The sequence below is a fragment of the Carettochelys insculpta genome, chromosome 23 (assembly GCF_033958435.1).
Source record: "Carettochelys insculpta isolate YL-2023 chromosome 23, ASM3395843v1, whole genome shotgun sequence".
Classification (NCBI taxonomy): domain Eukaryota; kingdom Metazoa; phylum Chordata; order Testudines; family Carettochelyidae; genus Carettochelys; species Carettochelys insculpta.
Genome location: NC_134159.1, coordinates 17,129,147 through 17,153,397, shown reverse-complemented (window position 1 = coordinate 17,153,397; position 24,251 = coordinate 17,129,147). Strand labels below are relative to the sequence as shown.

General features: G+C 42.4%; 1 protein-coding gene across 1 annotated transcript in view; it reads left to right on the top strand.

The window, feature by feature from the left end:
- Positions 1–24,251, top strand: part of CFAP74 (cilia and flagella associated protein 74) — a 96,078-nt gene that overhangs the window by 54,367 nt on the left and 17,460 nt on the right. Inside the window, exons 15-21 of the mRNA XM_074975592.1 lie at positions 2,742–2,915; positions 4,585–4,762; positions 6,179–6,291; positions 7,949–8,071; positions 8,908–9,029; positions 14,882–15,010; positions 23,250–23,337. Of these exons, the coding sequence (XP_074831693.1) occupies positions 2,742–2,915; positions 4,585–4,762; positions 6,179–6,291; positions 7,949–8,071; positions 8,908–9,029; positions 14,882–15,010; positions 23,250–23,337 (927 nt within the window). The remainder of the gene's footprint in view (positions 1–2,741; positions 2,916–4,584; positions 4,763–6,178; positions 6,292–7,948; positions 8,072–8,907; positions 9,030–14,881; positions 15,011–23,249; positions 23,338–24,251) is intronic.

Genomic DNA, 24,251 nt, shown 5'->3' with positions numbered 1-24,251 from the left:
CACATGCCTCCCCTGGGCCGTAGGGACTTGCTGGCAATAGTAGAGAACTGGCAGCCAGAAGTTGCTCTAGCACTGTTGTGTTACTGATGGTGGTGCCAGGGGTCCATAGGGGTTTTTAAATCATCTTGGGGTGGCAAACAGGGCTAGGAGATACATGGGGAAGATGCATGGAGACCACTCTCTCCCTCTGGAGCCCTGCCAAACGGGAGTGTTCACTGGCTCACTAGAAGAATTTGAGAACTGGCACTGGCCCAAAGATATATTGAGTTTGAGATCCCTGCTCTATCATTTAGGTCCTGTAATTAACATGCAAAAAGGACAGATAAATGAGTGGTACACATAACCAACACCTATGTGTTTCCTTCTGATTTTGAACATAACTTTACAAAATGTATTTCCTATTTTATTGGTGGTGAAAGTAACTTCTTGTATGAGAAGACATATATCCAGGCCCATACACTGGGGATATGTGAAGGATGTGAATGTACTCCTTCAATGAAATTCATTGTATGTTGAAAAATGTTTCATTTTAATAAAATAATTTTTGAAGTTTGGTTTTAAAAATAAAATGAAATGAAAATTCATTTTGAACCAATAAATTGTAAATATTTCATTTTGAAAATATAAATACAAAATGATTTGATTTGAGGGGAAGTTTTAAAGGTTTTTTAAAATATTAGGCAAAAACAATGTGAATTTGTAAACATGTTTACATGTTGCCAAATCAGCATTTTTGGCTGAAAAATTTCAGTAAGAAAGTTTTTTTATTTTTTCCAGCTTAGAATTTTTAGCATTGTTGTTAAAATTCAGAAAAGTTTATGGGTTTGGATTGTTTAAGTTTCATTACTGCATTATACATTGAGAGCTCAGCAGACAGGAAGTATTATTTGTAGAGAGATGGCAAAACACAGCAAAAATTGCACAGAAGAGGGAAAATAAGAAAATGAAAACTGTGAAAGGAAATTCTGTCTCTTATTCAGAAAGTACCCACTCTATCAAACCACTCTCGCATGTGCTTAAATTTAAACACAGTTGGAGTCATTTTGACTTCAGGAGGCTTATTTGATGCATAAAGTGGGGTATGTACTTAAATGGTTTACTGGGTTCAGGCCTAAAGATAATAAAGATGAATGTTGCACCACACTGGAAGAGCTAGCAAGCCAGGGATTTGAAAGACTGTCAGAAGGAAAAACCTGCCATCATCTGGGGGATCCAGACCTCTACAGTATTTTGATCAATTTATACATAATGTTGTGGAAGAGATTATGAAGAACAACATAATGTTATGGAATATAGATTAGTATAGATGTCCATCATTTTTCTTCAATAAAAGGTGCTTGTTCTAATCATTCATTTGTTCCCCACAAGCTAAGGTAAAAAAGTCAACCCTCAAAATGAGAAAAATTTTGTTGAGCTCCTCTAGCCATGAATCTACATGCTGTTTGTATGAGTTGTGAAAGGGTGCTCAGCCCCACTCTCTGCTCAGGCCTTACCCCCACTCCATCACTCTCCTATTCGCCGCCTCTGTCCTGCTTCTTTCTGCAGCACCCACAGAGTTGTCACCATGGTCATGAATACTGTTATTAAATAGCACCCTGGTGCTTGGTTCAGAAATACATTTCTGACTTGGCTGCAAATTGCCAGAAAATAAATTGCCTAATAAATCAGCTTCTCTAATATCTATTTGCCACTAAATGTGAAATTTAGCAGCACAACAAACCCATAAGAAATATCTAAGTGACCATAAAGCCTCTGAGTTGTACATATGGATTTGCAAGAGCAGATGGCCAGTTCTCTGCTATTGTGTATTCAGTGATTTTCCAGGCCATTACAGTTTTATACATTCTCTATTTCACGAAACTACTTTCCTTGTCAACCAAAGCAGCTTGCCTCCATCTTTTCTCCATTTAAGGTTGCCATTTATAAAATGGATTTGTTTTCGATCCTTTTTGAAAAAAATACTTTCTGTGGGAAAGATCAGTGGAAGCTTTAAAGAAAGAGAGAGGGACGGGAAAGTTCTGAACAACAGAAATTTTTAACACTTTACAAACAGAAGTGTATATAATATGAAGCAGCATTCCGTACGCTCTAAAAATGTGTAGCAATTCTGCCTTCCATGGTCTACTAGCAGACTGCAGAGTAACAAGCTTTGCAAAAGAAAAGCTCCTTCTCTCTGCCACTTGATACTTGAAACTATTTCATATGCCTCTGCTCTGAACTTAACTACAAGCCAATGAAAATTCCACCTCTACTAATGTGTCACCATGGGGGTAAAGCTCTTATAGAAACCAAACAAGCTAGAATGTGCCACAAATTGATCTGCAGTCAATGCAACACTTTGGATTCTGTTCTTTTTCAGCATAGCACCAGCAAGATAAGGCCACCTAATTGTGATATATAAAAAATAAAGGGGCCAAACTCTGCCCTGCAAACCAATGTATAAATACAAAATAGCCCCTTTATTTCAGGGGAGTTACCACAGGTTTATGTACTAATGTAACTGACCACAGAAGCTGGCCAACTGTTTCCGGTATCATTTAATGGAGTGCAAAGAAAGTTGTTCACTTTAATAAGACTGTTTTTTAGGTGTGTTGGCTTCTACACAAAAGTGCCCATAATTTGTGTCATTATTTGACATTGTCTTTGAAGAGGTAATAAGGACTTATGCAGAGAATGGTAGATGTTAATTTAATTGACATTACTATTTAGGACAGCTGTAATTACGGTTTTTCTCTTTACAGCTGGCACTAGATAAAGAGCTCATTGACTTTGGCACTCATGTGGTAGGGGAGACAATTTCACGGACCATCATCCTGACAAACTGTGGAGCTCTGGGAACAAGATTCAAACTTCAGACATCAGCAGGTGCCAATGGCACGAGCACAACAACAGAGAAGTCTTTCCTTGAAGAAGTGGTGAGTCAAGTGCATTTCACCAGTCTGACTTAGGCACTCCAACCAGTAGTTATATTTGAAAAACAGTTATGTAACATTGCAAACACCAGTCATTCAAAATAGAGTCCGGATCCCTAGAACATCATGGAATTATTTTTAAAATAATATTTTCTAAATAATATATTTGGGGTTTTCCGATCATTTCTGGTCAGGCCACATTTTAATGCTTTCTTTTGCAGCCACAAAGCTAGAAGCTTGCATTTAACAAAAATGAAAGCTGAGCTCAAGACTTGACTCCAGGGTGGCATTTCCAGTGTCTCTGGTTGTGTTCTTCCTTCGGTGTGTGTTTTTATAAAATCATACCATCTATCAAACTGTGCCCTGTAACTGTTTTGATAAACAAAATTATTATAATGTAACCTTTTTAAAAGTCCCACAGTAAATCAATGGGACAATCTGAAGATATTTCATCAGATTATTTTACCAACTTAATGTTTAACTTCTTTTAATATATTAAAGTTTAATGGGCTCCAAAGTGTTCCATAATGAATCTTGTTTAAATTTAAAGAAAGTGATCTGTTATAAAAGGGACTGTCAAACACAATGCTCAGTAAAACTGCTGAGCTGACTCTTCACTGTGGTTTTCAATTCTAATTCTGTCATTTCAAAGAATGTTGTTCATATTAGAAAAGTGACTTTACAAATGACACCTTCTAAATTCACAGCTCCTTGTCTATATTCTCTTTCATATCCACTTTATTTGCCAGCTACAGCAAAGATGTATTACCCTATTTCCTAGTTAACTGTGCAAACCCAGAAAAACTTAAAAAAGTATTCAAGCTAATGCATCAACAACAGATGCCCTGTTTCAAATGTTCAATATCACTGGAGACAAGTCCTACTGAAACACATGTTAAGCTATGCTTGACTCTGATCTGAGGCTGAATTTTCAGCTTTGCCACTTAAAGAAGAGCACGCCTGTTTACTTGTGCATTGTAGGAAACAATAAACAATGGCAATTTTCCTGAGGCACTTTCCTGAACAAGTTACTCAGGCTGTGTTTAGACTTGCTCCCAACTTCGAAGGGGGCATGGCAACTAGGGTGTTGGGAGATTACTAATGAAGTGCTGTGGTGCATATGCAGCACTTCATTAGGGTAAATCTCCCCCACGGCAACTTCAAAGTGTGAAACTTCAAAATGCCAGCTTACATGTAGCCGCGGGTGCTTAGAAGTAGCACGAGCAGTTTGAAGTACCCATGGCTGACCTGCAGCTACACGTAAGCTGGCATTTCGAAGTTGCACACTTGGAAGTTGCCGTGGTTGAGATTTACCCTAATGAAGTGCTGCATATGCACCATAACACTTCGTTAGCAATCTCCCAACACCCTAATTACCATGCCCCCTTCGAAGCTGGGGACTAGTCTAGAAAGTGCCTCAATGTTCGATTGAATTGTGCTCACTATATTGGTTCCATTTCTGAGCAGCAATAATTGCATCCTACCTCTAATAAATCTGTAGTTTTTATACACTACACTTTGTATGGAACACAGTACACTTTCTCCACACACAATACACAGTGTAATTAGATAAGTCTACTTCCTTTCAAAAAGCGGCAGTTGAAAGTGGAGCTAGGTGCAGTTAGGTTACATCTTGATATGCTTTATGGTTTAAACTGCTTCCTATAATTAGGCTAGTCCAGCTTTGCATGGCATCACCTCTGACGAGAAACCAAGCAGCAGTCTTATGGAACCATCTATATCTGAAAATAAGGAACGAGTTTTTTCTGTCCACACTGAAGAAGTTACCCAACATGCATGTCTGATTGAGAGCCAGAAGACTGAACCCAGCCTGAGAGGCAGCCATGCAGGTGAGAATTTTAGAAAATTGACCTTCTGCAATTGCTGAGGCTAAGTATTTTCCTAAGAATATCATTGGTTCATGTAGAAGATAAGAAATAAGATCTATAGCAGACTTGCTCAATAAATGAAACAATGACTGGTCCAGTAGTACATGTTTTTGTTTGTATGCTATCCCAACCCAAAAGCATCAGGACAGGACACAAAAGTGACTAAAAATAATGCAGTGGAATCAATGCATATACCAAAAACAATGGAGATTGGCCCCTATAACCTCATTCCTCATCAACTACTAACCTCAGACTGAAACGCAAAAATTCAACTGGATTTTCCTGCAGAGACTACAGAATTGTTACCATTGTTCTTGTCTCGTCAGCTAAACGCCCACCTTTCACAAGAGAACCACATGACATGTTTATTTTTACAACCTGTAATTTTAGGAACAAAGTGACATACAGATGAACCTCCTCAGACATTTTTGCTCTCGTCATTTAATCTTTATTTTGTGCTTTATAAGCTTGTGAGGAGAAGAAAGCTTACATGCATTAATACAGATACTGAAGAACCTAAATGTTCCTAGTCATTCTAATTTTACCATTCTGATCAAAAGATGCTGTTAAAATCATATTGAACTCTCTAATTAAAAAAGAATGTTGTGTTTTGAAACTAAAAGTTTCAGTAACACTTAGATTGTTTTGTTGCAGTTATGGTGCTCTCTACAACCTACAATATCTGTATGCTGTCTTTCAGATAAGATCTTAAACATTAAGGTCTTCTCTGTTCTCCATGCACTTTAAAAATCTTATGACGTATTGTTCATGGATTTACCAAGTTGGCCAAAATTACACCCTTCCCCCAAAGTATCATGAAGTATGCAGTCACCAGTTGGTTACTGTCCCCACTCCAGAAGTAGCTACTTTTATTTGGTGTAATATGAATGGAAGTAGAGGCACTGTAGAGTCCTTCAATACACAGGGCAACAATCAATCAAAAGTATGCATCATTGTATCTGAGGTTGTTAAGAATCCACTAATAGTACAAAATGCAGCGCTGCACCCTGCTTGCAACCTGAGCCTTCCTGAAAGTATCACACTAATATTCTTCTCTCTGAACTCCCTGTTGGACCCCCATTAGACAGAATTCAATTCAAGTTCTCTATGGGGGCCTTCATGCGATTGGACCCAGCTCCCTCAGGGATGACCCTGGCCATCCATTACATCTTTAACAATTAAATTGTCCCTTCTTCCCTCATGATCATTCACTGAACAGAGAAATGCTCTAGACATGACCCCCCATAAGCCCTCTCCTCAAAAGTTCTGAGAGAAGATATAGCCTTCGCATTACTCCACAAAATTCAAGTGATGTGCGCTTAGGTGCTTTTAATACAGAGTCAGTGACCCAGGCTTAACATCTGGTTTGTCTTTTAGAACAACTCAGTCAAGATGCATTAATCATTGAGGAAGATCTAGAGGCAGAAAATGCACAAAGCCCACCAGACCCACTGCCTGAAGAAGAACCGGTTGAAATTACACTGGGCAAGGTAACGGATGTACTGAGATATGTACAGGCATTCAGATAATCTATTTTGGGTGTCTTATATTTACAGTAGAACTTCAGTGTTATGAACTGACTGCTCAATTGCACATGGAACTGGAAATATTCAATCAGGCAACAGTCATGGACACAGAAGTGCTGTACAGTAGAGTACTGTGTTAAATATAAACTACAGTAGGGTCTCAATATTCACGAACTTACGGTTCGTGAATTCAATTATTTGTGAGTGGCCCCAAGCTGCCACTTCCCCGGGACCCCGGGCAGGGAGGGCTGGCAGCCACCGCTTACCCGGTGCCCCGGGCAGGAGTGTCACAGCCGCACCTTCCCCTGGGATCCCGGGCAGGAGCTCTGGCACCGGACTCCAGGTGGAGTGGCTGCCACATTTGTGTAATTCAACATTTGCGAGGGTTCTCAACATGGAACCCTTGTGAATGTCGAGACCCTACTGCACTAAAAAAGGGAAAGTTTTAAAAAAGAGTTAACAAAGTAAGGAGACTTTCTGTGCTCATTTCTTTTAAATCAAGATGGTTAAAAGCAGCATTTTTCTTCTGCATAGTGAAATTTCGGAGCTATAAGAAGTCACTGCTCAATTGTAAACTTTTGAAAGAACAGCCATAGCATTTTGTTCAAAGTTATGAACACTGCAGTGTTATGAACAATCTCTATTCCCTAGATGTTCAAAACGGAGGTTCTACTGCATTTGCACTCTGCAGTTTAACCTGTCTTATATGGCCACCTTCTGCCTCATACAAACTGGTCAACTACCAGGAACGAACCTGACATAAAGAACTTATGGTGTAGAAAGACTGGAGGCAGGACAAAACAAAAAATTCACCCAGAGACAAAAATGTGTTTGTGTGCACACACGTGTGCGAGAGAGAGAGACCAGAGACAAGATTTCAGATTAGAGTGAACAGAATGGCACACTCCTCTCAACTGCTCATGTATCCTATATAAGATGGGGAAATACAGGCAAAGGAGCCCTTGGCAGGTGCCTCAGAATCCACGCAGAGAAAGCCTAGAAGGCCCTGATTTATCCTTCCAGAAGCTGATGTTGGCTTCTTTGTAGTACATGCTCCACAAATCCTAGACTTTGCAAAACCCACCCTACAAGTTCCTGTTGGTGGAGGGGAGTAGGACAGGCTATTGAGCCTGCTGCTGTCAAATTCAGTGAGATGTGGAAAGGGGCATTCAGATGGCATCACAAAAACCATTATGTGGCAGCCTAGAACGTGATGGAAGGAGGATAGAACACCCAGAAGAGATGGTAAACCCCATAATCTAGCTATCACACGGAGTCCATGGCTGAGGAGCTTTTCTGCAAAATGCTGAGCACCTTCTGGAAATTGAAGGCACTCCATGACTCAGATGAGTTGCTCAGATTTTTGAAAGATCAAGCTCTGTGAGGCACTATTGTTGCACTTTTCTACCACGTCCAACATAGTGCGTTCAATCTGAAAATGAGCATAGCTATGTAACTGTGTCGATCACCAAAGCATGTTTATATGTACAAAGGTCCAGTGATTCAGTATAGGTACAGGCTCAGATACTGATGACGAGCACAGTCTAAGATTCTATATAGAATAGAATAATATAGTCAGATTTAATGAAAGTTAGTATTTTTTTGTTTGTTTCACATTTAGGTTACAGAAGGTGAAATTGGGCCCTTCAGCTCAGTCAAACTTCAGATTATTTTTACCCCATCTGTCCCTGGGGATGTACGTGCTGAGTTTGAGATAACATTTGACAACCCAGACTGCAAACCAGTGAGTGTTTCTAAAGAGCAGGGTCTGGTCCAACATACTTAAGAAAAGCAAGTTTGACATCCTTCTATGTAATAAGAGCTACAAGGGCTTGGTGGAGGTGTGGGTGTTGAAGCTTTGGGAGAGCGTAGAGAAAAATAAGTGGATAGTCATCCTAAGAAAGGTAACTGAAACTGCTCACAGAATGCATGATAACTGGGACAGGTAACAACTCCGATTACCACTAAAGTGTGTTTTAATTTGATACTTTTATATTAGGCCAAACACTGCTTAGGTGTTGATCTTAGTAGCATATCAGAAAATTCACACTAGCGGGTGATTGTCTGCCATAGCCTGGTCGGTGCTCCCCAGAACCCACAAAGAAGCAACACTTGATTTTGTGGAAACATTCTTTGGAAGGATGGGGATTTCTTTTAGGGCTGGGCTGAGTCCTTTATAGGGAGGGGTCACTATGGGAGCTGCTTGCATTGTGCTGACCATGACATAACTATTTATCCCTAAATAACTGCAATGTCCAAATGTATTAACTGTGTAGTGATTTTAAGTGAAAGTTTAAAATATTAGTTGTATTGCGGTAGTCAGTATGACACTCAGTTATGCCTACTATAATATTTGGACAAAACTTATAATTCATACTCTTTTATGCTGCTAAGTGAAACCTGCAAAGTTTTATGTTATAAAGGATATTTTCTTTATTGTGCTTATGTAAAATATCTTTAATATTAATAATAGGATATGTGATTCTGCTCAAACCCCCATTTTATCACAATCTGTTATTAGAGAATTTCAATGAGTAACAAAGTAGTAAACAACATTGATTTATTGATTTAAATATATAGGTACACTTTTGTGTCACTGGAGTTTCTGTTGATGTGCCTGTTTGGGTGCCTGATCCAAATATCGATCTAAAAATATGTATGTACGACCGGCTCTATCAAGACTGTATCATCATTAGAAGCAGGTAAGCTATCCCATCATACATTTAACGATCAGCTTCTTAAAATAAGTAAATGGGGAGATCCTAAGGAATGACTTGTCTGAGAAGGAAAAATATCAAAGCATACTAACAATCAGTCAACTATACTAACATAATGGCCAATAGTACTTGAATAATTTTTGTTTTAATAAAACCTCATTACACCTAATTAGGCCTTCAAAATTTTCTTGGTCCTACCCTGAATACATTGAACGTCTTTCTCCAGTGCCATCTATGGGTTTTTTTGTCTTTTCCATTTTGGTAGACACATAACAACAAACACAAATAGCAATAACTGGTTCCTGTACCAGCTGTGGCAACAGAGAAGTCAAGGACTCAGCAGGCATAAAAACTGAATTACCTCATCATTTAAAGAGCTAGCTCCTTCACTTATGGCTGAAGCACATTGTTTGGTCAGTAGGGTTCCCTCTATGCAGCATGGCTGTACAGATGCGCAGAGGCAACCATTGCAGGGAAGGCAACAGCCACATGCTCCTGCTCTGCCCATGTTGTATCCCCTTCCCTGTCCATACACCTCCCCGTCTCATCCCTGCTGTGCCTATGCCCTGCCTATGCTCTGCCCCACCTGCTGCTTATGGTGTGTACAGAACAGTCCCTACCATCTGCCCCCCACCGCCCCCGCCCCTGAGTGGTGTGGCATAGGAGTAGCTCTCACTCTGAGTTGCTCTGGGCGATACCAGGCCACCACACTCTTTGGAAGTGGCACAGCACTGATTGTGAGTTCTGCGAGAAGAGCCGATGCTGGGGAGTGCGCACCCCCCCACATTTCATCTATGCAACCGCCTAATAAGCTTCACATAGGTGTTCAGGGGTGCCACGCACATTGCTGCGGCTGCAAGAGAGGTGTAGCTGGCTCCTGCAGGGAGCTGCTGCCACTGGGAAAAAAGCACTCCTCCAGCACAAGCAGCAAACTGCTGCTGCCAGGGGATAGGAACTTTTCTCTGGCTGCAGCAGGGCCAGCGGAGAGCTGTCGCAACTGGGAGAAAGTCTATCTTCCCCAGCAGCATGGATTGCCACAGCCATGTGAGAGGCACCCCTCCACAGCCCATCCAAGCCTCACTGCAGCTCCCATGACTGGCAGAGAGGTCCCTCTCACCTGGCCCAGAGCTGCTGCAGAGAGAGGACTGGGGAGAGCCCTCCCCCCACAGATGAGCCTGTATGGAAACCCCTCATTTTTAACACCATCCTAGATTCCATACACACGCTCCACAGTCTTCACCCTTGTGCCCCAACTCTCTGCCCCAGCACTGAGCCCTCTTCTACACCCCAAACCCTCATCTCTGGCCCCACCCTCAGAACCTGCACCCCTAGCCAGATCCCACATCCCCCCATCCTTGAGCCCCCCCCCCACACACACACTTTGTCACACATCATCTTCATGTTACCTCCACATAAAATTCAATCCGCACATGGGCATATCATCTTAAAGGGACCACTACTGGTCACTGGGGGAAATTCACACTGCTACTGCAGGGTTGTACGTGGATGGGAGACTTCAGTCTGTAAGGCTTATACCCAGCATCTTTTGCATGCACTAAATTCACACGCATTTTGGGGAGGGAAGAAGATATTAAGCCTATTATTTCATCATGCACATCAAAAGTATATCTAGTCAGCCTAGGATAACCTACAAAGCAGTGTTCCCTGTAAGCTGAGTGCTTAAGCAGTCATGCAGGAGAGATTCAGCTGCTGCCCAGCTGATTAGCAGAGAGCCCACAGCCAACCACAGTGGGCAGCATGTATTTCTACTGATGGTGCACATCCACACATACCTTGGTGCACATAAAATTTACTCTGCCCTTGGATGGAAGAATTAGACGGAACACTGCTACAAAGTACCTTGAATTTCTCAGTGTTATTCTTCTTTTGGCTTGCCCCTGTAGTTAAAAATCAATGACAGAACTAGAAGCCAGCCTCAGGCCAGTTCTGCCTCATAAGATCCATAGAAGAGCCACCATGGAGATCAAGCATACCTTGAGCCCATACTATAACATCTCTGTATAGTATAATCAAGCCTGAAAAGGCCTCTTTCTTTTTGAAAGGGCCAGTTGTATTCCCCTTACCCTATCTCCTAGCCTGTGAAGTTCTTATCTATATTTCAGAGAGGTAGACCCCTTATCCTGTGTTTGTTGAAACAGCAAGGAAACCAGTTGCACTTTAAAGACTAATGGTTTTATTATGCCATAAGCTTTTGTGAGTTGCATCTCACTTTGCCAGATGCATGAAGTGAAAATATGTGATGAAGTGAGCAGCAGCTCACAAAAGCTTATGCCATTATAAAAGTATTAGTCTTTAAGGTGCCACTAGACTCCTTGTTATTTTCATTCTATATTGTTAGCTAGATATTTAATTTCTGAAGGTGTTTACAATACAGTGTTATGTGTGGGTCTTATTTCAATTTGGATATTGCTGGCTTTGGAAGAAAAGGCCTCCATTCTTTGAATGAAAAGGTTCACAGCTGTCTGTTTTTCACTACCACTTCTTGCCCTGCTATGCAACACTCCCACTGAAGTCACCGTTTGAGGATCGTGCTGCTGAAGAGCGGGGAGCATATCCAGCAGCAGCCTCTCTTTCAGATCAGAAAAACACATTGGCAAAGCAGCCTCCCCTTCAGATCAGCAAAACACATTGGCAAAGGACTCCTCCTTGTTATGTTTCACTCGTTACTAACTTTGAGTGACTATTTTTTCCTGGCTCCAGAGTACATAGCAGAATATTGAAGGCAGAAAGAATTTGCTCAGAGTCCATGAGTTCAAAGTTCTCAATACATGGGGTGTGAGTCATGGGTCATTGACATTCAGAGCTGTTATGGTATTGTGAACTGATGTGGAGCAGTCTAGGGATATTTTTGGAATATGTACACTGCAAAAGAACCACAAAAAACAAAAGTCCGTAGCATTGAGTTTCAGAGCCCAGGTCAACTGACTCAGACTCTTGGGGCATTCACACTAGAGGCCTAAAATGACAGAACACATATTTTTGTTTGGGCTGAAGCATGATCCCCCAGGTGGGTTTCAGAGTCCAGGCCAAAATTTCTACTGTTAGCCCTATAGCCTGACCCTGAGTCAGTAGACCCAAGCTCTGAGAGTAATTGCCATGGGTGTAGACATTATCCTTTATTTCCTAAAGACTTTATTTACTTAGAATGACATCTTATAGCTAAGGCAGTGGCCTGGAAGTTGGGAGACCTGAGTTCTAGTCACAGCTCTCCAATAGACCTCCTGTGTGATGTTGGGCAAGTCTTTTTTTTTTTTCCCTCAGATCCCCATCTACGAAATGCAGAGAATAAAATTTTCCCCAACTCACACAAATGTTGTATATTCATTAATGACTGGGCATATGTACATAGGTAGACCAACTCAGAAGATGCAGGATTTTTGTCCAGGTACTTTTATAGCCCCTGCCACTATAATATCTGTACACTTACCTACAGTGTCAGAATATATTGCAGTGTAAAGTTAGTGCTGTAGATTGTTAGTTTCGGAGAGATCTGTGCAGTGACTCTGGCTTTTAGAGAATGATTAGGTCACCTGCTGTTAAGAGACTTCAATGTACTGTTTTTCCCCCATCTAATGCAGTTATTGGCTGCTAGATGCTGAGTGTTCCTATTTTAACAATCCCCACATTTCAGATTCTATTTAAATGCATGCTAATAAGTTGTTTTTTTTTTACTATTTCTGTTAGAAGATGCATATTCTACATTTCTGACCAGAATTAGATACTGCAGAAATTCTTCACAGTTGGAAGGAAATAGTAGAGCTGTTATCTCAGAAATTCAGCTCACAAATGTGAAAAGCACAACTTATGTAAGAGATTTTCTTGGTCTAAGATAACCCACTCCCAGTGACAAGATTATAAATGCAGAGGCAGAATCATTTTTGTCAGTTGAAAGTGATTAACTCTGCCAATGCAAATCCCAGGTTTTGAGATGTTCCTATCTCAAGAAAGCTGTCAACTACCTTATGGCAAAATTTGGCTAACCAATGGGAGCAGTCATACAAGATGTTGAGCCCTGGCACGCACTTTGTGTTTAGGGCCCTCAGTACAGTGCAGCTTGTCTTCAGGATATTAGAGAGTCAGGAACTTTACTTAGCTTACCAGTTCTAATTACACTGCAAGGCTACAGCCACACAGCCAAGTTATTTCGAGATAACAGCTGTCATCTACACTACACACACACTATTTTGAAATAAATTTGAAAAAGTGGGTGTGTTATTTTGAAATTGGCAAACCACATTGCCAGAGGAATAGCACTTATTTCTAAATTGCCAGTGCTTATTTCTAAATAAGTGCTATTCCCTGTCTTGACAGCACCTGTTTCAAAATAGTTACTTCAAAATATGCACTATTCCAAAGTTAGCGCTGTGTGTGATAATGTATTTTGAAATAACTAAGTGCTGTTTTGATATACATTTTTGTGAGTAGCAGCCCTACTTCAAAATAGCTATTTTATGCATTATTCTGAAATAACACTGCTGTGTAGACGTAGTCCTAGAGAAAATACCTGAGTTAAGCATCAAGTCTAAGACTGCATATTCAGACACTGGAAGTATTGGCTTAGCCTTTTGTCTGCTGAAGTAGACATGTTCAGTCCATGTGTGGAGATCTTTCAGATGATGCCAAGACCCTTGCCACTACCCATGGCTAAGCCCACTGACAGGGAGGAAGGGTATTTGCTCTGGGGCCTGGTGATTTAAAGGGGTCCAGGGCTCCAGCCACTGCCAATGCTACTGTGGCAAAGATGGCACCTGGAGACCTGAGCCCTGTAAATCGCCATCAAAGCACCACTGGGGCACTCTGCACCACTCTTAGGGCTGCCTGAGGAGGCAAGTGCTCCATGCAATGCACTCCAGGAAACTCTGAGGGTGGAGGAGCGGCCATGATCCATGTGATGCCAAGGGCTGGCTGCCTTTGGCCCCACCCCTTCCAGGAGCATGGAGTGGGGCCCTCTCCCACACCTAGCCCAAGGGCTCGGCCTGGCTGTCAGTTCCCCGTCCACAGTTAAAGATTCTGTGCACTTGGTGTTGGAAGAAGGATTTAACCTGGAGTCCATTGCTGTACAGTGCACCTCACACCGAGCCAGCAGAACACATGAAAAACAAGCAGCGAAGACATGAGTTGCTCATAATCAGTGTTAACTGCTGTGGTCAGTTACAACATTAGAAAAGACCTGGGAACAAAGCAAAGAAGTAGCTAGCAAATGGATAATTTTGATGCTTTCAGCTGTGTGCACCAACCTCTTCCATATTCATTCCTCTTTTATTCCCCCTAATCACAATAGAAGACGATCTCTACCTTGCAGTGCTACAGGCATTTGGAATCAGGATTGCTGGGCTTTGACTCATGAGTTAATATTAATACTTGTTTACAATTGTTTGGTCCCACCCATCCCGGATTACTTTTGCCTAATGACATCTAAGACTAACTTTTTAGAGAGGCTGTCCCTTCACCTGTGAATGGGTTCCACCTAGAACAGAGCTTATGTCACTCTGGAGTTGTTGATTCAGGAAGGAAAACGTGTGATAAGTACACAATAAATGGCTTATATTCCGCAATGCTTTGACTTTGAGTTTATCATGCTTTAAATATAGAAACCAGAGAGCCATAGCCTGACAGAGAACACAACTGTGTGATTTTGCTTTAACAATTCTATGCACACAGAAAACTATCCTTCATTGCACAGAAATCTCAGAATAACTCCAAGTGCAACATACAAATCAGAGTTGCAATGGGAATAGCGACAAAGAGCACTGAGTAAAAAGTCATTGCTGAGCAGCCAACCCAAACCCACTCGGATCTGTCTGATCTGTTTGCAGAGCAAAAGCCGCTCTACGCTTGAAGTTTGAAGTATGCAAAGGACTGAGTAACCACATGGAGCTTCTTCCGAAAACAGGTTACATTCAAGCCCAGTCAACCTTCAGTGTGCAGCTGAAGTTCCTGCCCAGGTGAATGAATGGTATTAATCGCCTCTCTGTTTAGTAGTTAAGATACTAATGTAGAAAATATCTGCAAAAAGTCAGAGCAGGCCAAATTTTTTCTTACACCCAGAGACTACTACAGCTATTGATTTCCGTATGATTGCAGGAGGTGTACTGAAATTGGCCCTTTCCTGCACTCTCTCATTTCTCTTTTCTTCTGAGATGTCACAGCCCCAGGAGGAAACTGACTTGGATCACGTTCCTATGTGGTAATGCTTTCCTTATGGAAACAGCAGCAGAGTGAAAATCTTAGCAGTTGCAATCCTGGTAGGGTTACTTCTGTCACTGTGGGGGAAGCTACTCTTTCAGAATAGTGAGACACACATCAATGCTACATGGTTTAAGGAATTTTATTCTTTTGTGAGTGTCCCTTCTACTCAAAGCTCACTAATTGGTTTAGGACAGAACAAAGGTTTGGCTACAGAGAGATGCACAATAGCAAAAATCTGCTGCTGTATACTCACTCTATCATATACCTTTTCTCTGAGAGGTTATAAATGTTCTCTCTCTCATTTGGAGTTCTCTTCTAGATTTAAAAAAAATACCACCTTTTTATCTCAGATATGTCAAAAGCCTTATCCCTGCAAATTGTCTGTCACCATTTCACAGGACAGATATATGTATCAACAGAACAGAACAACAATGTAGACTAAGAGAGCCATTTGGCTATTTAGATGAGATGGTCTTTCACTGACCATGTTCTGACTTGGGCTGTAATCACTTTTTAAACAGAATTTAGTGAGTCTTTTTCTGTTCAAGTGAAGTAGAATAGTTAGATTCTGATTCTGCTGTCACATCCCTTTGATTCAGTCATAAAACAAATTACATAAGGGAAATGGTTCCAGATTTATACCAGTGATAGTGAGAGTAGAATCAGACTTTAGGTCAGATTTTCATTGGTGATGACCATCTGCATTCCTCATTGATTTTATCTGGAATTAGGGGGTAAAAGTTGTCTTATTCATTTCAGTAGGGTCAGATATTCATCCATGTGTACTCAGCCTCTCCAAAAATTAGATCTTCAGCTCTGAAATGAAAATCTAAAGTCAGACATCAAAGCTTTTAATATCATGATTTTTAAAGAAAATGTTACACTTTTTCCTGCGTATCCAATTCTATCCCATTACAACAACAGTTATCACTATTGTGACAGTTTCCAGTTCCTAAATGTCAGATGCTGTGAAACATGATTATATTTTCTGAGTGGATAGAAGCACAACCTGGATTAAAAATGTTAATCTGCATTTGAAAAATGGGAAAGTTTCAAAAAAGGAGATTTGATGAGTTGAAGGTGGTTCTGACTCATGGTGTAAGTACCAGGCTGCTTCAAACCTTTCCAGGTGATCACTAGGGTAAAGACTGGGAGGTGGGGTATTTTTGTGGTACAGGATTGACATATGATGTTCAGCTAATGACACATATATAGAAATACCTCATGGTTCAGCATTACAACCTCAATGTTTTCAAAAGATGGAATAACTGATTTTTTACATTAAAGCTATGTCTACACTAGCTCCCACCTTTCAAAAGGGGGAGGCTAATGAGATGCTTTGGCGGATGCTAATGAGGCACAGCCATGAGCATGCAGTGCCTCATTAGCATAATGCTGCCCATGGCAATTTGAAAGTGCCGCTTTCGAATCACACGCGGCTTGTGTAGATGGGAGCCTTTCAAAAGGACCCCCCAGTCTTCGAAAGTTCCTTATTCCTAAAACCAAATAGGAATAAGGGGCTTTCAAAGACTGGGGAGTGCTTTCAAAAGGCCCCCATCTACACGAGTGGCGTGCGATTCAAAAGCAGCACTTTTGAATTGCCACGATCGGCATTAAGCTAATGAGGAGCCGCATATTCACGGCAGTGACTCATTAGCATCTGCCAAAGTGTCTCATTAGCATCCCCTTTTTGAAAGGTGGGGACTAGTGTAGATTTAGCCTAAGCGTTAATATGTAGCGCAGTAATGATAAGTGTGCAGGCAGAAGGGCTGGCAGGACTTGGGGAGGGCTCAGTCTTCATTGAACTTCCCAATACCTATAGCTTATGTCTACATTACTGCTGAGTATCAATCGAAATTGATGGCAAATTGCTCTGCAGTCAACCCTTCTACTCTGTCCCAGATTAGAAAAGTAAGGGAAATCAATAGGAGAGTTTCTCTCATAGACCCCCTGCAGTGTATACTCTGCAATAATGAAACTTAAGGCTATTCACATAGCTGGAGTTGTGTAGTTTAGTTTGACTTACCATGGTGGTTGAGATGTAGCCAGAGGCTAAGCCTATACTATGGAAATAAATTGATTTCAGATATGCAAATCTAGCTATGACATTTGTGTAGCTAGAACTGACATATTGGAAATCGACCTAGCCTCTAGTATTCTCCTGTTAATCCCCCTTAATCCATGTGATAGTGTGGAGTACAGGGGTCAACTGCTCACACAACCCCAGAGAGAGCGATTTTGCACGTCCTTACCAGACATGCAAAACTGAACTCCAGAAGATCAACCCTGACCAAGTCAATCTTCCCAGAAGTCTAGACATACCCCTAGTTACAAGATACATACTGTAACTGTATGCCTGCTTGCAACAAAGTCATTATTTCAGCCTATTTAAAAGCAAGAGTTCTCATTTACCAACTGCCAAAATTCTCCAAGTGTCCTGCTTTTTGGTTTCTTGGACATTGGAATGGGTTCCATTGACACTGGCAGCCTAATGTCTATATTGTACAAAAAAACCCAAAAGCCTGGCAGGGTCTGTTCCTGATGGAGCTGGTGACTGGACTCTGAAATCTAGCAAGGGGAGTTGGTCTCAGAGCCTGACCTCCAGCCCAAACAGGGAGCCACATGCACCCTCAGTGTTGCAAATCACCTTGCATAAGAAGTAAAATAGACCTATATGTTGTAGAAATTTTAGAAACAGTACGGGCTTGTCTATGCTTGCCCCCATTTTCGAAGTGGGCATGGTAATCAGGGCGAGGGGAGATTTCTAATGAAGGGCTGTGATGCATATGCAGCACTTCATCAGGCTAATTCTCCCCCATGGCAACTTCGAAGTGCCAGCATGACTGTAGCCACAGGCACTTCTAAGTGCCTTTACTCCTCAAAATTTTGGGGAGTAAAGGCACTTCAAAGTAGCATGGGCACTTCGCAGTGCCTGTGGCTACATGCATGCCGACACTTTGAAGTTTGACACTTCTAAGTTGCCGCAGGGGAGAATTAACCTAATTATACCTATCTTTATTCACTATATGAGTGAACTTCCCCTGCTTATATGAGCAGGGTCCCTGGCCAGGGGATGCAGAGACCTGCAGCTCTGTGGCCGGCTCAGCTCCAGCCATGGGGTCTCCGGCTGGTGGTGGGGAGACCCGCAGCTGGAGCCTTCTCCCTCTCTTCTCTCAGACATGCAGCTGTCCGACAGCCCCTTGGCTGGGGGAAGAGAAGCAGAAGGCTCTTAGCCTGGTTCTCTCCCTGCAATGGTGGGAACGTGAAGCTGACCAGCCATGAGCTGGTCAGTTTCCGGGCCGTGCAAGCCATGGGGAGACTGGAACCAGCCTGCCCCTGGTTCCCAGCTCTTGCCACTCTGGGAACCAGGAAACTGACCACCCCTGGTGGTTCCTGGCTCCACTCCCCTTGCAGGAAAATTCAAGTTATGCAGGGGTTGAAGGAACAACCCCTGGGTAACTCCAGGGTTTACTGTATTAGACTCCACAGCCCGCCCCACATATCTCGCCCTCAGCCAGGTTTTAACTGCCTCCCCCACACGGTCCCGAACTGCCTCCAGCCTTAAACCCGCCCAGCAGCCCCAAACTTACTCCAGACTTAGACATCTCCCCCCAGTGGCCACAAACCACCCCCAGGTTTAGAGCCCCTCAGCAGTCCCAAACTGCCCCAAGGCTTACATCCCCTGCCCCAGCAGCCCCCAGCTTTACAGTCCCCCAGCAGCCCCAAAGCACCCCCAGCATTAGACTCTTCCTGCAGCCCCAAACTTCCCCCAGTCTTAGACCCCGCACTGCATCCCTCAACAGCCCCAGCCTTAGACACTCCCCCTCATCCCGCAGCCTCTTCACCAGGGTTGCTAAGTTGGGTGGCTCCCCCAGCCCTCCTGCTCCCAGCAATTAACTCAAGTGTTAAAGTTTCAGCACCTAGGTATAAGATATTGCTATCTCTAGTGATAGAGATAGCTGCCATCTCCAGCAGTTATCACTATTGATAGATACCTGCCTGAGGCAGCAGTACTAAGAAACTGCAAATGGCTTCTTTAACAGCCACATGCAGCTAGAAACTGCCCAGCTAGTGACCTTTAACAAATCTAATGGGACCCATAGGTTGGGTCCCGAACCATAGGTTGGAAATCCCTGCCCTACATACATATACTACATTCTATTTCTGGTGCCAAACTATTCAAATACATTAGAAAAGTACCTAAACTCAACTGGTTTATGTCAAGTTACAAGCCCCTGGAACAAATTGGAGACTTTTACATGTATTTTAATGGGAATGCAGTGTCACTCTTATGAGTTTTCGCCTATGAGCAGAAATTTGGGAACCAATTGTGCTCATATAGCAAGGGATGAGAGTACTACTGTGGCGACTTACGAATGGAAAACTATTTCTTCCAGTGCTGTAAGGTCAGGTAATATAAATAGGTACATAGATCTGAATATTAAACAGAGCTTTGTACTGATTTGGCTTTAAAGCTCTGAAATTGAGCTGTACAAGAGTGAGAGTGAGAAGTTTCAGCAACTGACACCTGCACATACCCTGTTAATGACAAATCTCGTATGTAATCAGACAAGCACTGCTGGTCTTCATGCTTGTTTCACTTCTGCAGCCTGTCTTTCTTTTTGCCCCCTTGTGTTGTGATCCTATTGATACTGACTCAGAGGGACTGGTAATGAATTAACATCAATGTCAAAAGGAACAGATTGTCCAGGTTGGTTTGCTCATGTACTTCTGACTGTGGCCAGAATGCAGAGGGCTTAGGCACTGATTACAAAGCAAATATTAATTCCTATTTATAGCCATAAATGTTTTGTTAGTAAAAAATAAAAAGGCAATATTGATAATACTTTACTAAAATTTACTTTACAGGGGTGTATGAGGTGTCCAGGGAGGGGTAGCACCTCTGGTGTGGGGACTTGTCGTGTCTCTTCGGGGGCAGTTCATGCACCTTTGGTCCCCACCTGGCACCCAGCTCTCACTTGTGGCTCCAAGAAGCTGTAGCATGCAACGACCACACCCCAACAAACCGCTTCGACAGGTGGGCTAAACTAGGTGAGGGTAGCCGGCAGGTCTGAAACCTGTGGTGAGATAGGGAATTGCCTATCTCAGCATGCAAAGTTGACCCCAGTGGATTGGACGGATGAGATCAACAGCAAGATCCAACGACCAAGAAGGCAGTTCTGCAACACTCTGTGGAGAGCGAAGGGCATAACAAGGCACCAAAGACGGCACGGCCATCCACTGCAGCCTAGGAAGTCCCAGCCGTGATGACTGCTTGTACCACTGGAACCAGGATTCTGAGGTCGAGAGAGTGGAACTGGCCCTGTGCAACGGCTTTTCCACTTTAAACATTCTCCCACACAGGTTCTTTGCACGTTCTCATAACTTCTGTCTACCTCAAAGTCCTGCAGCGATGGCGGAGGGGTGAAGCAACAGGTGGAGGTGACCACTGGGAGTCATAGCTCCAAACCTGCACGTAGGAGGCCTGTGGATGTTGGTCGCTCAACTCTGACCAGTTCGGCAGCATCCCAGGCGACCGAGTAGGCCTTTTTAGGAACAGAACTGCTCACCCTCGAAATGAGGGAGAGGACTAGAAAAGGAGTCCCAAAAATTGCTTGTCCCAACCAAAATGGCCAGCATGCCGCAGCTGGTAGTTTTACCCTCACAGCGGTTGAAAAATAGTGGAATGAAAGATGATATTTGCATCATGGAACATTCACACCCTCTTGGACAGGGAGAATGCTGTGAGGCCTGAGAGAAGAACGGCCCTCATAGCAAGAGAACTGGCATGTTGAAACATTGACATAGCCGCCCTGAGCAAGACCAGACTGGCAGAGGAAGGATCCATCTGCGAACCAAAAGCAGGTTACACCTTCTGAAAATGCAAGCCAGAAAATGAAGACAGAATCCACGGAGTGGGACTTGCCATCAAGACATCACTTCTGCACCAGCTTCCTGACCTACCAGCTTGCATCAGTGAGCGTCTGATCAAGCTCCGCTTCCCCCTCAACACCTCTCGCCATGTTACAGTCATCAGCGCTTACGCCCTCACACTGACTAGCAGGGACAAAGCAAAAGAAAGTTTCTCTGAGGACCTTGACCATCTTGTGAAAGCAACTCCTCCTAGTGACAAGCTTCTCCTGTTGGGTGACTTCAACACCAGGGTCGGCAAGGACTGTAGGACCTGGAAAGAGGTGCTGGGGCATCATGGTGTTGGTAACATGAATGCCAATGGCTGCCTTCTGCTGAGCTTGTGTGCAGAAAATGACCTGACAATTACCAACACTCTCTTCGGGCAAGCTGATAAATACAAGACCTCATGGATGCACCCGAGATCAAAACAGTGGCACCTGATTGACTATGTCATCAGTCGCAGGCGGGACATTCAAGATATTAAGATCACCAGAGCCATGTGGGGAGCTGAGTGCTGGACTGATCATAGACTCATCAGATCAGTCCTTATGGTGCACATCACACCACTGCACCGCAAGAAGCTCCAGGTTGTCAGAACCTCCTTCAACATCAGGAAGCTGCAACATACTGGTCATCGTGAGATATTCGCAGTCTGCCTTGACAAAGTGCTGACGTCCCATGTACCTCTGACTGAAGACCCAACACAAAAGTGGGACCAGTTCAAAACCCTGGTGTCAGAGTCAGCCAAGTCAACACTAGGAGTGAAAGAGAGAGTTCACCAAGACTGGTTTGATGAAAATGACGAGGCCATCATGAAGATCTTAGAGGAAAAACAGAACACATTTCTGCTAAATGCCATTAAATACAAGCCTGCTGTATGACCAGCTCCTTTATTAAGCCAGGCAAAAGTCCCTTCAGCACTAATGAGAATTTCATGCACTTTGCCCACTAGATCCTTTTCATGTCCAGCTTTTCAATTCTGGCATAAGACTTAAACAGAAATAAAACACTAGGAAATAGCCTGGACTAGTAACATTTACACTGTTCATTAATTGGAATAAACTGCTCCCAGTCCAGCAGACCATTACTCCTACATCCACACACCTTAGAAGTCTGGAGAATTTGTGGTTCTGGAACCAGCCTCAGTAGTTCTGGCCCATGACTGACTGAAAGATCTGTTATTTTGCTAGTTCTAAGATGCCTGTTTTGATTTCTCCATATATCCTAGCTAAATGCAAACAAGCGAGAAGCCATGAAGACCACTGTTGTGTCCCATGTTTCAAACATATTACCCATGTTATCATAGCCTGTCCAACAGTTTGAAGTATTTAACGTTTTGTATTAGAACAATTCTGAATAAATTGGGAGCTGATGGGCGTTCATCACTTTTGATAATCAGGCCACTCAAATGCCTAAATATGAACTTAAAAGTTGGGAGTTTCAAAGGGGCCTCAGAGAATTAGGCACTCAGTTCACACTGGCGATGGGGATGGCATTTTCAAAAGCACCTAATCCTCTCTACAAGAAGGAGTCCCATTGACTAGTAATGTCAAAAGGCTCCTAAACTGGGATTTTTAAAAGGAGCCTCTTTCTAGAAAATTGGGCTTTAGTCTAGCAGATCCATTAATGTAAAAACCACATTGCTAATAACGCTCATAAAAGCTGATGTATAGCTTGGACAGCACCTACCTGCATAGTCCAGGAGGCTCTTCCTATATGAAATCTATGACAAGTCTACTCTACATTGATACAATTGCATTTTCTGTCTCTTGCAGAGAGGTTATTGTATTTTTTGACTGAAAACTCCCTCCAGACTCTTCTCCAGCACGGTCATAGTCAAATTCATACAAAGACTTTAATTTAGGCCTCAATCCAGAGACATATTTAAGCACCTGAGTGGAGTAGTCTATTTGAATTCAAGTGCTTTACTGGATTAGAGGATGGATTAATATACCTTTTGTATTTTAACTGTATTCAGTTTTCTTAGACTGATTCACAATACAGGCACTGAAAACTCAATTATTCCTCCTTAGCTAGAGAATAGTTTGGTTGTCCTTAAGTAAATGCATGTTTCTATTTCAGGCACTCTCTCCCAGAAGATGCAGGAAAATATTTTGACACAGAAACCAGAGTTCTGGAAGTTCCAATGACAATAATGGTTGCTGATAAGGTAAGTGCTATTGTGTGTTGCAAGCAGTAGAAAATTTAAATTTTAACAGGGTCATCACAGTCCAAGAAGCTTAGAATTACAAGGTGTGTAGAAAATCATACTAATTCTTTGCTGCTTCAGGGCTAGGTTCTGAAAAATTACAGACAACGAGAGGTAGTTATTCAGTGAACCACCCCTTTGAAATCAAACAAGTAGGACAACTGATGAAGTATTCATCCTTCCTCTCTCCATCAATCTAATTGAATACCAACACCACAGGGCTACTCTCAAGTCAGCTACTCCACATGAGTAAAGGTCACAGAATCACTGAGGACCCTGAGCATAGCTCTAGTCCTGATACTAGATACTCTCTGGGCCAAATTCACACCTGATATCAGCAGGTGCAATTCCACTGACTTGAGTGAAGATGCATTTGGTGATACCAAATCTCAGTTTGAACCTGTGTTTTCAGGGAAGTCTGTGATTAAATTAATTAAAAGTTTATCAAAATGGTGTACTAGGGAGTTGTGTAAAGTTATTTTCTATCAAGCATCCTCAATACAAACCTTAGACTTTTAATTCTTAATGAAGGTGCTCACGCATGCACTGAGGTATTCTTATGTTGTAGACAGTAACAGAGAGATAGCCGTGCTAGTCTATATATTATCAAAACAAAAAAGCAGTCCAGTAGCACTTTAAAGACTAACAAACAATTTATTAAGTGATGAGCTTTCATGGGACAGACCCACTTCTTCAGATCATAGCCATACCAAAACAGACTCAAGACTGAGTTTGTTCTGGTCTGGCTATGATCTGAAGAAGTGGGTCTATCACACGAAAGCTCATCACCTCATAAATTATTTTGTTAGTCTTTAAAGTGCTACTGGATGGCTTTTTTTGTTTTGTTTTTATGTTGTAGACAGTTTTTAGATATC